Source organism: Pocillopora verrucosa, chromosome 1 (genome assembly GCF_036669915.1).
Source record: "Pocillopora verrucosa isolate sample1 chromosome 1, ASM3666991v2, whole genome shotgun sequence".
In the NCBI taxonomy this organism is placed as follows: domain Eukaryota; kingdom Metazoa; phylum Cnidaria; class Anthozoa; order Scleractinia; family Pocilloporidae; genus Pocillopora; species Pocillopora verrucosa.
In genome coordinates, this window is record NC_089312.1 from 20,278,317 (window position 1) to 20,293,054 (window position 14,738).

Genomic DNA, 14,738 nt, shown 5'->3' on the forward strand with positions numbered 1-14,738 from the left:
GTGGGAATAATATCAAAACGGGGAATCGACCCTTAACATGGAAACGCATTACAAAGAGACAGCGACCTTCTAATACACGAACTATTTTTCGTGTCATACACATAATTATTAAAGGCGTAAATACGTGATTCACGAAAGAAGCCTTACGCCTCCTAAGACTAAATTCGTCACGCTCAACGTTTAATAAAAAACGAACAGAGTTTCAAATATGTTTAATGAATAGAGAATACCTAGAATAAGGTTTTGAGAAACGTATCTCTGGAGCTATTTTCTACGGAAGAGACAGTATTCTTGAAAACAAAAAAATAGTACTCACACATGAAAATATTACCTTTTGTAACACAATCTCGTCAGCTTTGCCAAACCTCAAGAACATACAGATGGGGAAATGACACCTTAAAACTAACCCCTATTATCACATTGCAAACGAAAGTCGTCTCTATAACAGCTACGCCTTCAGGTCGGAAGATTTAAAAGCGCCAGCGAATGGCAGGAGTCGCACAAGCCGGTCAATACCTTTAAACGATCGACTGTCTTTCGCTTTCCGGTTTACTCGGCGTGTCGCCGCGTACATTCAAGAGTTATTCATTGGTCAAGTGACCCCTTTCGTTGCTCTAATTCAACTGTTCTTCATTCAATGATCAAGATGGTAGATTTATCATACAACACTCGCCATTAATTAATTTCCTTTTACTTAGGAAAGTAGATTTACAACACAATTGAGTATACAATAGTAACGCTGTTTAACGTAACAATAGGCCTTTCCTCGGCCATAATAGGTATGGTATGGTATGGTATGGTATGGTAATTTTATTTATACCAAGGCCTGATAACCAGCCCGTGACTGCAAAATGAGCCCATGGGAACAAGTTAAGGGACAAAACTCGGCAGTGCTTCAGAAAACGGTTGCGCGCACGTATACCTCACCTTTTTGGCCTCCTTCCTATGTGTTTGGTTTGTGAATGCACTTCGGGTGGCCATAAGATCTTCACAGAGTGAACTGGTAGAGTTTGGAAGCTGTAACGCGTCAATCCTCTCTCGAAGTTCAGCCTCAGTAGAGCACCTCTCTTTAAAGTTGATGTTTTTGTGGTCTTCATGTAAAACAACACAGTATTTGGCAGAGTGGCAGCCATATTCACCAACAATGTATTTTATCGTCCTTTTAATCAGTTTAAATTCTTCTTTTGAGGTATCTTTGCCCAGCGTCAAAACAAAACATATTTCAGTTTCTGAAAAATGATCGTAGAAAGCATTAGAGGCTAAGTGATTAAACCACTGATCAATAAAGGAAACATGCAACAACTGATACAAAGCACCTCAACAACTCCCCAGTAGCTGCTTGTATCTAATCTCAAAACTTGGTTAGAACGGTACAAACCATTCTTAAGACTGTTATGATCAGGTGGGAACAAATACCGGGCCTGTGAACGCTTCTTGAACGATGTATCCTACAGAACTGGCGTAGTATTTTGCAAGCACAAGGCAAGCACGAAGCGCGTTTCAAGTGCCAGGGAAGAAATACGTGAGCCGCACCTCGCGCATAGTTTAAGCAAGGACTCCTGTATTGTTTCAGTTGAGAGGACTCAGTTTGCATGGTAACTCAGTTTTATGGAGTTAGGAATGAAATACAGAAAAGCCATTACCCTCCACTCCTCACCCCTCTCCCCCTCAGGCCCAAACCTTTTGAATACTTGAGAGCTTGCTGAAAACGCATTACCATGTTATGCTAGCAAAACGATATTACAAACCTCTTTTCCTCCTCAAGGTCTGTTTTATCGAATGTACGACGAAGAAAATGGCAAAGAGAAAGGGAAAAAAGACGATGTCAAACACTGTCCAGAGGTTGAGAAAAAAGTATCCCCAGCGTTGAGGTGTCCGCCGCGGCCATGATTCTTTTCTTACGTGAAAAAAGGATTGGTACCATCTGGAGTTGAGCAAGTTATACACCACTGGGTGAGAGATGAACTGCGAAAAAATTCGTTGATACATTATTTTACGCAATGAGCTGAATTTGGACTGGTTTTTGCTTATTACTTATCAGAGGAGAGCCTCATAGGGGACGTCACCATTAACAAAGTTTGGCTTCATTTAATTCAAAACAATTCTAACGACATATCAGTGACACACCCGGCCGCGGGTTCTCTTCATCGAAATAAGCGGTCAGATAACAAGTAATAGGCTGTGGAAGTAAGGTGAGGTATTTTCATTGAGAATTTGACGTATTTTTTAATTCGTTAAAACCTATCGTAAATGTTCCTATACAAAGTCTTATAATTCCACCATAACTGTTATTGCGCAAGATGATCATCTCACAGCTGGAGCTTGGGCCGCCTGTGATTGAATTGGCACTAAATATACCGTGACATTGTGTGCATAAATCTTAAAAATATATTTTCCCCTTTGTAATATCTGATATTACGCCGATATGGCCAGCGGTGAGGTTTTATGTGGCACACAAAGCCTCCTCACCGGTGGTTATTGGTAAGGAAAGAAGAGAGACAACAATGTCCCCAATATAGCACGTAAGGGTAAGGGCACCCGTGTGTTCAGATGAGCGACAGCATTCCCACTAAAATCGACTTTAGGGGTAAAGGATATCATAAAGTGTTGATTGGAAACCTTTTTATCTCTCGTGTAGTACCTTCTTCTGCTTCGTGTCAATTGCCTTGTCCACCACATCATCAAAACAACTTTGAAATGTATTTCTGGTATCGGCGTCGGCTTTAAGGGGATCTATCAAGGCTGATGTGAACTCGCACATAGATTTTTCAAGCTTTTCTATATCGTCTTTCTCCGGGTTTGCACCATCTGCTAAATCTCGCAGTGCTTTGTTGACCTAAGTTTAAAAAGAAATAAAGTTTTTTTTTTTTTATGAAATGGCTCGTAAAAATCAGTGATGTTGTTTCTGATTTATTGTTAGCCTCCAGTTGTTGAAGATGGCAGGAGAGTTTTTCAATTGTCCTTTGCAAATAAGTACACTGAAACCTCGATGACCAATAAGAAAGAAAACAAGATATAACTGCAGGTCAGTGATACTTCAAGGTTACAAGTACACTCTCAGACAGTGAACAAGTAACAATTGGTTGTAATTTTGACGCTAATTAGTAGAGAGAGCGGTATGCGCATGACGAGCTAATCATATGGAGAAACGAAACAAAATCAAAGTAAATAAGGATCACTTTTGTCACTTGATCTGGCGATACAGCCCTAAGTAAACTTTGTAAAGATAAAGTTGCAAGACCAACCTGGAAAGATTTGATTAAGGTGTTAGTTTTACACCTTGCCAAGGTTTTCGGAGTCACTCTTTGATTAATCGCATCGAAATCATCCTTACCCAGAACATCATCCAGTTCCTTCTCTATCTCTGTAAAACAATCAGATACACGCAAGAATGATTCACAAGTATGGACATTTTTCAATTTAAACAACCACCGAAAAAAGAAGTAAGTTTGAACTCAACCACCCTCTCAATGTGGCCCTCGTTTCTCATGTGATGAACAGTCTTTGGAGAAGGAATAAACTTTGAATGAACGAAATGAATGCACGTTGATTCAGTAACACAATTACACCAATGTTTTAGGAGTCTATTTATTTGCGTCTTGTGTTTGTGTCCCCCATGACGCCCTCTTTGACTAACCTTCATGTTGAGATTGTTGATTAGAAGCATCAATACCCCCATGTTCGTCCTCTGGTTCAAATTTTGCCACTTTTTTTCAATGGTTGATCATGAGTGACGTCAAAATATGGTAGAACGAAAAAAAGGTAACACATAAAGTAAAGGCGCCTGCGTTTGTCGCTGATGTTTATTTTTTTTGTTTTTTTTTAACCAAATTTTGACGCCATTGTTCATCTATAAGTAGGAATACGCTTAGTCGTACACGCATTTGGATTAATTATTTTTATCATCTATCAGAGGAAAGACACAGACGAGTCAACATCGCAACAAATAAGCTTAGTACGAAAAATAATGGGAACAGTTGTCAAACTGTACACTATATTTGCTGAGGCGGAGGCAAAACAGCCTATTTGGTGATTATCCTCATCACTATCCCAACCCAATCGTTTAGATAGTATCTTTCATATTCAAGACAAACCAAATTGACTGCATCTACAAAATTCTGTAACGAGTGGTTCAATAATGAATCAATGAACGTTATCATAAAGGCCACCAATCCCTGTAAGACTCTCTGTGGTCATACATACCAGAACCAGCAGGAATTTCCCCCTCGACCTGATCCTGATCAACGCATGTTACTGCGGAAGCCTCGATATCAAGTTCTGGTGATGGCCTCCTCTCAGGCTCGGAAGCCACAGGCCCACGGTCATCTGTTACCACTAGTTCTTTAGGAATTACTGACAGTCCCACTTCCTTTAGTGAATCAGATCTAAAGCACAATTTACCCCATGGAATCAATACTCAAGTATTCCAGTCACCAATGGCGTAAAGCCTGGTTTTCATTCGCGACGCAAGCACATATTCGAAACGAACATGAATCTTACTACACATCATGAATAAGACGTGTAATGCAGCATTTGCTTTTTTACATAATTTAAGGCGCATTAGGAAATATCTTTCTAGAGAATCTGCGGAAATATTAGTTCATGCATTAGTTATGGGAAGAATGGATTATTGTAATAGCCTTCTTTTAAGAGTACCTGATATTCATTTAAGTAAGCTGCAAAGAGTTCAAAATACAATGGCCAGGTTAGTTTGCATTGTTCCTAGATTCTGTCATATAGCACCAGTTTTACGTTCTTTGCACTGGTTGCCAGTTAAATTGGAATTAATTTCAAAATTTTAGTCATTACTTTTAAGGCTATTAATGGCTTTGCTCCTAATGACATATCTGGTCTTATTTAAGATAATACAGCCTTCGAATTATAGTTTGCACTCCAATTATGATCTTTTATTACAACCATTAACCACTGGAGCGAAGAAAACTTTAGGTGATAGGGCTTTTGCCAGTGCAGCTCCTAAACTCTGGAATGGTCTTCCTAGTTCAATAAGAAATGCAAATATAACGTAATTAAATTTTCATAATTGATGTTTAGTTTTAAAGTTTTTATTCACGTTTACAAATTTTTGCTCTATGTTATTTATATTATTTTATCGTTTTGTATATTTTGATGCAGGGCCGAGTATTTAATTTTTATCTAACATTTATATTTCTATTTATTTGTATTATATTTATTTTATCGCACATTTGATCATATGCACATGTAAAATGCGCGTTACAAATAATAAATATTATTGTTATTATTATAATTATCAAGTCCTAGCGTGAGCACAAACGCACTCACAAGTAAAATATACCAAGTGGAAACGAACGTCGACGAGCACAAGCACTAGTACAAGAAAAGGCATGCACTTGTTTGTATGCTTGCATCGAGGTCGTTTTCATAGTGAAATAAGGGCTGTTATGCTTACATTTGTGCTTGCGCTTATGCTTGCGTCGCTAGTGAAAACCAGGCTTTATAGAACAACAAATAATGAAACTTGCAAAAACGACTGAATACACATAACTACGAGCCTGAGAAAAACATTACTGTTTAAAAATGTACAAAAATGTCAGTATGATTTGGTGAAGATTTTATGTTCTCGAAACTGAAGAAATCCTGGTATTTCATCCGCAATATCTGTACACAAGAGACTAAGTATTGTTTATAATATCTTGCTATACGATAAACCGAGAAAAATTTGAAAAAGGTTTCAATTTCTAAGTGGACTGCGAGCAAGCCCCCCTTTTCGGCGAAGTTCGTTACGCGAGTCTGAAAAAGTCAGCCAAAACAAGAATGTTAGCGCGCCACGCGAAGTCAAGGAACTAAATATTAAAAATGTTTTCAGCAAAGTTATCTAAGTTTCTGTAAAGGATATGACCATCAGACCGTTTCGCACCAGCAAATATAACTAATGCTGTAGTAAAGTGTACAGTCGAACCTGTATTTAGCGGTCACTCGCGTGGAATGGCAGGATGACCGCTTGATACAGGTTCTACGGATTAGGAGTATTACAAACAACGCCACTTTATGCCATAATTTACCACTTAATGTACAAAATCTCTCTCTTTGATTTTGCTACTTTGATCTCGCTACTTTGATTTTGGGATTAACCCTAAGTTACTTGAAAGATTATATCGTACGGTAGTTTTATAAAAGGGTCTGTTCCCAGCTGCTAATATTGATCCTTTTTTTGTTTATTTTGTTATGTTTGAGTGGTGCGCTTAGTCAAACATTATCACCACAGACCTCTCGCTAACTAGCGCTTCTCAAGATTTTCTTTCCCGCGGGCGAAGAAACACACAAGCCGAAGCGTTCACGATGAGGGCATTCCTGCAGGCTATGCTAGCTGATTTATGCATTAAATGTTCTAGACTCTCACGCATTAAGTATTAATGATTACGAAAACAACTTTATCGCTTTGTTAAAATGACATCGTCTCAGAATTTAATTTGTGAGCCACTCAGGAGAACGTGATAAAAGGAACGAATCAAAAACCACAAACAGAGCCGTAGTCCCACAGGAAACCATTAATAGCGTTGCTATTGTTTCTTGTTTCTTCTCAAAGAAAAGTGTGCATATTGAGTGAGGGGCAAAGCGGAAATGTTGCTCAACCATGTTTTAAAACCACCTTCGCTAAATCAGGACCGAAAGAAAAAACGCGTTTAGAACTAAGGCCAGGATTTCTTTATGAGAATTAATTTTAAAAGAATATAAGACCTCAACAAAGTTTTCTTTCTTATGTGGTAACTCATTTCCAAGTCAATCTTAGTGAAAGTGCGTTTGCATGGAGTTTTTCCGCAATATTCAACACCTCAAGTCCACTTCACGATAACAGAACAGAGCTGAGTCGAATCAACTCCGAATGGGAAACCCATTTAATCTGTGACTTCCCACACAACTAACAATCTCTCCTAAGTTCAAGACATAACGTTAGCCGCAAATGAGAACTCGCTGTGACGAAATAATTCAATCAAAACATTGACAATCATTACTTACTTCCTACAATTCCCAGGGTCGGCCATTATCTTCCTATGCAAGCCGCGTGAAAATCCCTATGGATTATATGCTGGAATAGAGTTCTACAAAATAGTAGTTGTTACGAAAAATCGATTGGCTTCTAGTTTTCTTTCCTCAACCCGTTTACAAGGAGTGACTACAAAAATTAACGCATACACGTATGCCGATCAAGGCTGAAGTGCACAATATCTCGACGGTGATTGGTCAATTTGCAGCAAGCCTCACTTTGGAAGTGAATTCTTCATATGCTAGAGATAAGTATCCTTTCACCGCTGCTTCAAGATTTTTTTTTTTTTTTTTTTTTTAACATTGTTTACCAGAAAATCTCAAATATGCCTCTAGACGCACATACGAGCACGCATATATTTGAAAAACAGGTTATATCGACAGCGAATGCAGTTAAATTCTTATTCCTTCTATACTGCTGTCTTGTCTAACTTGACACGCGAGAATTCTCAGGCCCAAGATAAAAAACAAAGAGGCGAGAGATCACAACGAACCCTATGCTTTCTACAAAAGAGAATTTGTACTGAAACCGTTATTCATAGTTCATCTTGACATATCTGTATAAAAGGTTCTTATCCAGTGCAAGAAATATAATCCATAACTACGAGCCTGAGAAAAACATTGCTGTGTTTAAAAATGTACAAAAATGTCAGTATGATTTGGTGAAGATTTTATGTTTTCGAAAGTGAAGAAATCCTGGTATTTCATCCGCAATATCTGTACAAAAGAGACTAAGTATTGTTTATAATATCTATGCTATAAGATAAACTGAGAAAAAGGTTTCAACAAGTGGACTGCGAGCAAGCCCCCCTTTTCGGCGAAGTCCGTTGCGCGAGTCTGAAAAAGTCAGCCAAAACAAGAATGTTAGCGCGCCACGCGAAGTCAAGGAACTAAATATTAAGTTATCTAATACCCCATTCACACCAGCAAAACATGTTTTGTTAAACTGGTTTTCATTGAATGAAAATTATAAACAGAGAACTGAAAAACTTGATTTTCCATTGGATTCAAGTACTAGTTAACTTGCATTTCCAATGTGCTACATTCAAGTCAAAAATATTCGGTTAAATAGTTTCTATGAAGAAAAAAAAAAACAACTTTTAAAAACAACTTTTAAACATGTTTAAGCTTTGGTGTGAATGGGGCATAGGTTTCGGTAAAGGATATGACCATCAGACCGTTTCGCACCAGCAAATATAACTAATGCTGTAGTAAAGTGTACAGTCGAACCTATATTTAGCAGTCACTCTCGTGGAATGGCGGGATGACCGCTTGATAAGGTCCACGGATTAGGAGTATTACAAACAACGCCACTTTATGCCATAATTTACCACTTATTGTACAGAATCTCGCTCTTTGATTTTGCTACTTTGATCTCGCTACTTTGATTTTGGGATTAAAAGTTACTTGAAATATTATATTGTACGGTAGTTTTATAAAAGAGTCTGTTCCCAGCTGCTGATATTGATCCTTTTTTTGTTTATTTTGTTATGTTTGAGTGGTGCCCTTAGTCAAACATTATCACCACAGACCTCTCGCTAACTAGCGCTGCTCAAGATTTTCTTTCCCGCGGGCGAAGAAACACACAAGCCGAAGCGTTCACGATGAGGGCATTCCAGCAGGCTATGCTAGCTGATTTATGCATTAGATGCTCTAGACTCTCACGCATCTCTATATAAACGGAGCTGTTGAATTCAATAAAGCAGTGTGTTCAAAGTGACTTCTACAGTTTCTGTTGCAACTAAAATGCAATGATCCTCTTATAAAAATAAATAAATAAAAAACAACTATTAATGATTACGAAAACAACTTCATCGCTTTGTTAAAATGACATCGTCTCAGAATTTAATTTGTGAGCCACTCAAGAGAACGTGATAAAAGTAACGAATCAAAAACCACAAACAGAGCCGTAGTCCCACAGGAAGTCATTAATAGCGTTGCTATTGTTTCTTGTTTCTTCTCAAAGAAAAGTGTACATATTGAGTGAGGGGCAAAGCGGAAATGTTGCTCAACCATGTTTTAAAACCACCTTCGCTAAATCAGGACCGAAAGAAAAAACGCGTTTAGAACTAAGGCTAGGATTTCTTTATGAGAATTAATTTTAAAAGAATATAAGACCTCAACAAAGTTTTCTTTCTTATGTGGTAACTCATTTCCAAGTCAATCTTAGTGAAAGTGCGTTTGCATGGAGTTTTTCCGCAATATTCAACACCTCAAGTCCACTTCATGATTACAGAACAGAGCTGAGTCGAATCAACTCCGAATGGGAAACCCATTTAATCTGTGACTTCCCACACAACTAACAATCTCTCCTAAGTTCAAGACATAACGTTAGCCGCAAATGAGAACTCGCTGTGACGAAATAATTCAATCAAAACATTGACAATCATTACTTACTTCCTTCAATTCCCAGGGTCGGCCATTATCTTCCTATGCAAGCCGCGTGAAAATCCCTATGGATTATATGCTGGAATAGAGTTCTACAAAATAGTAGTTGTTACGAAAAATCGATTGGCTTCTAGTTTTCTTTCCTCAACCCGTTTACAAGGAGTGACTACAAAAATTAACGCATACACGTATGCCGATCAAGGCTGAAGTGCACAATATCTCGACGGTGATTGGTCAATTTGCAGCAAGCCTCACTTTGGAAGTGAATTCTTCATATGCTAGAGATAAGTATCCTTTCACCGCTGCTTCAAGATTTTTTTTTTTTTTTTTTTTAACATTGTTTACCAGAAAATCTCAAATATGCCTCTAGACGCACATACGAGCACGCATATATTTGAAAAACAGGTTATATCGACAGCGAATGCAGTTAAATTCTTATTCCTTCTATACTGCTGTCTTGTCTAACTTGACACGCGAGAATTCTCAGGCCTAAGATAAAAAACAAGATGCGAGAGATCACAACGAACCCTATGCTTTGTACAAAAGAGAATTTGTACTGAACCCGTTATTCATAGTACATCTTGACATATCTGTAAAAAAGGTTCTTATCCAGTGCAAGAAATATGATCCAAAGTTAAATTTCTCCGAAACTTTAAAAAGAAAATCGTGGGTAACAGATTCATATGCTTTTTCAAAATCTATAGCAACGAAGATTCCAGAGCTAGTTGTCATTCCCAAACTATCCTCGGTGGTCTACACCGCATCAAACACTTGATTGTAATGAGTACTTTCGACTATTTTCATTAACAAATATTTTCTTAATGCAGCTCTTTTCCTTTTTGTTATTTTTTAGGTTAAAAAAAATTTATTCCTCAGGAAGCCGTAGTCTTAGAAAATAGCCAAGTTGATCACGTTTTATTTTGGTAGTGCGCACAAACAATTAACAAAATAGATATTTCTTCGTCGGACCGGCAAGGTTTTCATGATATGAATTTTTTTAATTGGGCGGAAACTTGTGAAAGAAGGCGCGGTGAGAACAGGGCAAAATTAAACAAGAGCAAACAAGATATCTTTGGAATACCAGCTGTATTTTTGTCTCAGTGACGCCGCACGTGGGTAAATTGTTGAATTTTGGAGGTTTATTCGCATGGAAGAGGAGTCGGTATCTTTCCGTTTCCAACATTTCATTAGCATATGCGTAAGATTGTGATCTAGTGAGGGCAGTGAAATCTCCAATGTTGTAAGATAACGTGGGTCTTTCCTCCGGAACTTACACAACATGCCTGATTACGAAGAATATTATTAGCCAAGAACAAAGGACTTTTAAAAGCATTTGGGAGCAAACTCGTGTTAGTCGTCGCAAACATGTCGGGGAGGGGGTAAACTTGCGATGTGGGGGCCTAGGAACTGGTCATCATCTTCCAGGGTAAACGGAAGGGCTCCTAGATGATCTTGCTTGCGTCTGTCCTCCAATAGATCATAGGCAATAACCAGTCAGAATGCGTGTATAATTCATCTTCTCATAAAAATACTCTTTGCGAATGCTAAAGAACATCCTCATCTTTTATAAAACCAGATATTTTCAAGTTCAAAAATAACTCTAAATAAGGCTAAACCTCGACAAGGAGACAAAGATTGATGAGTTTAACGCATTCTACAAGGTTTACTATTGCAAATTATGAAGATCAACACCTCTCCACGAAGAATATATATAAGCCCATTTATTCCAAGAAATATAAGGTAAGAGAGAAAACCAATCTGGAACCTTTAATTCCCATGGGTGACCAAGAAATAATTTCTCTTTACTATCTCAATACAATTTATTCAAAAGTGTACAGTCGCCCTTTCTTTTTCCTCTCTAATTGACACGTATCAGACTGTGACAGAAACGCCGAGGTCAATTTCGGGGGTGAAAAAAAAAAAAAAAAAAAAAAAAAAAAAAGATGTCAGCGCGCTGCACCTCACTCCCAGAGTTCTGCGACTGATTTTTTTTTCGACTGGTATAACGGACTTCGCCAACTATAGTTTACGTAAGTACCCCCTATATGATCTTATGCGCCGATCAATTTGAAATGTCCCGGGTCCATTGCAGTTCAAACTTGAGGATCATTAATTTGTTCACCGGGATCACATAAGCATCAGTTGTACAGATGTAAAGTTCTCTCCTCGCGTGTGACTCGCCCTTCGTGCCCGCCTCGCGCTTACATTCGAAAGAAATATTAATCTAAGTAGAAGATAAACAAATATCTTCTGCCGCTATCTTCATTCGAGACTAGAGGAATTTTAAGAAAGGCACAGGGATTCAGAAAAATTTAGATTGCTCTAAGCTGAATAAATGTTCTCGAACAACTACTGAGGGGATGAAAATCTTCTTTGTTTTCCTTCGTCCAGCCTCTTAGTATCTTCTTCTTGTTCATCTTTATCCTTTACTTCCTTCAAACGCAGTACTAAATATCTCATTTCTGACAACATCCTCCTTTGCTTGTCAAGTTGATCCCGAAAATCACGTCGCAGATCTCCAATTTCCTTCTGAAGGTCTTCATTTGTTACTCTACTAAAATGGTCTCTGTCGGGATAGCACATCTAAAACGTGCAAAAATCAAACGTCTCAAATTTAAAAATGAAAAAGAAAAATATTTAGGACAGCGATGATCAGAGTTGTCAACCAGAGACTTTAAATTCCACAATTGTGGAATACAGATGTGCTTGAAATAAAATTAGATGAGATCGACGCGCTCTTTGCCTGTTCTTGCCTTAAAGCAATCAGGGCACAGCCTTTTGGTAAAAAGGTTGGATAGTTTGTAAATGTTCGCAAACATTAAAATTACACAAACTTGAACATACCTAGGTGAGCGCTGTAATGCCTTCAAATCCCAATGAAACGAAGGGAAATAGTTTATTTCCCTGGGTATACTCCACTGAAGAACGCGCTATTTCTATACCATTCAAGAAGAACAACACAGAGACTTTTCCCTCGGGAACTCCCCTAAAATCAACTTCACAGGCGATGAGATCGCCGCGGTAAGCCATGGCTCCTAAGTTATCAACAGAAAACATTATTACATAAAGAAAAATAACAAAATAAACTAAACATGAGGCAACCAACCGTGTAACACTCGGGTGTGAAATTGGACTTTTTTTCCTTGTTGTTCGGTCTTGATTAATGACCTACCTTTTCGTTCATTCGAAAAAAAGTTTAATCTCCCTTACTGTATTTATACAAGGAGTGTTGACGATATAAATGATCCTAGCAGCGTCAAGCATTTGTTGATATGAATCTTGTTATCCTTTGGCCTCTAATGCGCTCTCTGTAGACCATTTGATCGGCAAGCAGAAGGTGATTTAATGCTCTCTCTTTCTTGACCTCTTTCTTGATCTTCGTGAAATTTGTGTGGAAATAAAGAATGAGGATTCATATACAACACTTATTATGTAACACATAGCCACAGTTACTGACAAGTCCTCCAATCAAAGAAAAATATCAACCTTGGAAAAAGCACGTATTTAGACAGACGTTTAGTTACACAAAACTTATCCGTTTGAAATGAATGTTACTAACAGATGGAAAACTTTTATAAAGACTTCACAAAACTGGTTAAAAGTGGGTGTGAAGAGGGATAGCCGACGACAGGAGAACCACCAATAGTCTTGTTTTCTTTCCAAAGTTAATATTTGTCCATGACCATTTCACAAGTTTCCGCTTCAGTGTACAACGTAGTTACACTCACCAGAAAAAAAGTATTCTCGCCTCCCTTGACTTTCTTTTGTACGCTACGGTGGCTGAAAGAGGACAGGGACGCGGTTATTATTTACTTACTAGTCGGCAGTTCTAATAATTTACTGTTCACAGACAATTCATGGACCGTCATAACAGAATGACACATGTGCAAGAGGAAGAAATTAATGAGGCGAAACAATGAATCAATCAAAAGAGTTCGAAAAATGTTCCCATGAAGGAGTCTTTTAACAAGTTCTCGTTGAACTGTAATTTCACTTACCACTCCTCTCCCACTGCACTCTTTCTAAACTTGTTACCTCCCCGGTACCTGAAAGAGGAAAATAACTCGCAAAACAATTCTAAATAAAACTATCCTTGGCCATTGTTGTTCCTAATTAGTTTGTGGCTATCTCTCAAAATTGGTATGTTTGGTACCTATCTAAGTTTTACCAGTTAAATTCTGCAGCTTCGTTAAAATCAAATGCGATATTGTGCCGCGAAAACACGATTCAAAACATGACGACGATGCTCCTTGACTTATATCAGTTTTAACAGATGCAATTCACTAAAAGGAATTAGTTGGAAAAAAAAAGTAATCCAAGGGTAGGTCCCTAGTAGTTAGTTATTAGAGGATTGGAATCGAGTTTTATGTCCGACGAATTAAATGGTCCATCATTCCTATAAAAATGACGACAAAACTTAATGTAAAAATGGGTTTTTCTAACTCTCACCGACTATAAGGGTTGTCCAATTCGCCAATTAATTCGTCGTACTTCACGCGTTGCTTTTAGAACGAGAAACAACTTTGTTGTTTGTGCAATTGGCGCGTTACTTTTCAGTAGCGCAAAGATTTCTCTTGTTATTTGTGCACTTCACACGGTGCTTTTGAAACGAAGAATACTTCTATAACTAACTAATTGTTTGAGAGAGGATTGCGCCTGAATCAAGAAATCGTCGAGAGACAAGACGTACAGCTGAGTAAAATGCTGTCGACGAATAAATAAGCATATCATATCTCTCGGTTCACACGTGCGCTATGATTGGTCACTTAAGTGGGCCGTAGGTCACTGTACATTGCGTCGGTACATAATTTTTTCTTTTCTCTGAGCTTAAACTTTTCTGTAAGTTAGGTAAGTAAATCCTTCCATTCTTCTGAAAAAGTGTACGGCCCGCGAAATCAAAATGTTTGTTCGGATTAAAACCTCCCCCTCTAATTGAATCAAAAGATATAATAAATATTTCATTAACTTCGTTTTTAAGGTACGTTTGTAAGTTACGGAACCTCGTTTTCTCTGCTCGGATTTATGGCGCGCGGGAACTGAATCTGAGCAGGAAAAAATCGGTGCGTAAATAACGGTACTGACCTCAAACCCGGTAAGTAGGAGGTTTTTATATTATAAATGACTCCGCTAACACGAACACTTGCAGCAAATGTTCTTACAAGGTTGTAGTCTATCAACTGTGCTGAACGGTTTGTTTTTCCAAAACTATTTGCTTTACCTGAAAAAGTCTTTTCACCTCGTATTTATTCGATTTTGTGTTTAAATCACAGTTTCCACAATGTGATCATGTTCATCGGTTAAGGCTGTATCATTTTGCGTCGGTACAT

The 14,738-nt window shown here is 38.0% G+C and overlaps 2 protein-coding genes across 3 annotated transcripts in view; both read right to left on the reverse strand.

The window, feature by feature from the left end:
* Positions 1-7,176, reverse strand: part of LOC131783080 (uncharacterized) — a 20,781-nt gene extending 13,605 nt beyond the window's left edge. The window contains exons 1-6 of the mRNA XM_066165457.1: positions 6,997-7,176; positions 4,204-4,385; positions 3,246-3,364; positions 2,642-2,836; positions 1,749-1,965; positions 928-1,229 (exon numbers count right to left, since the gene is read on the reverse strand). Of these exons, the coding sequence (XP_066021554.1) occupies positions 928-1,229; positions 1,749-1,965; positions 2,642-2,836; positions 3,246-3,364; positions 4,204-4,385; positions 6,997-7,022 (1,041 nt within the window). The 5' untranslated portion in view covers positions 7,023-7,176. The remainder of the gene's footprint in view (positions 1-927; positions 1,230-1,748; positions 1,966-2,641; positions 2,837-3,245; positions 3,365-4,203; positions 4,386-6,996) is intronic.
* LOC131781921 (uncharacterized) overlaps positions 1-14,738 on the reverse strand; it is a 74,033-nt gene that overhangs the window by 34,036 nt on the left and 25,259 nt on the right. Inside the window, exon 20 of one of the 2 annotated variants that reach the window (XM_066165449.1) lies at positions 11,374-11,994. The exons of the other annotated variant lie outside the window; for it this stretch is intronic. Coding sequence (XP_066021546.1) covers positions 11,761-11,994 — 234 coding nt within the window. The 3' untranslated portion in view covers positions 11,374-11,760. Of the gene's footprint in view, positions 1-11,373; positions 11,995-14,738 lie in introns of those variants that run through there. 2 annotated transcript variants of the gene reach the window in all.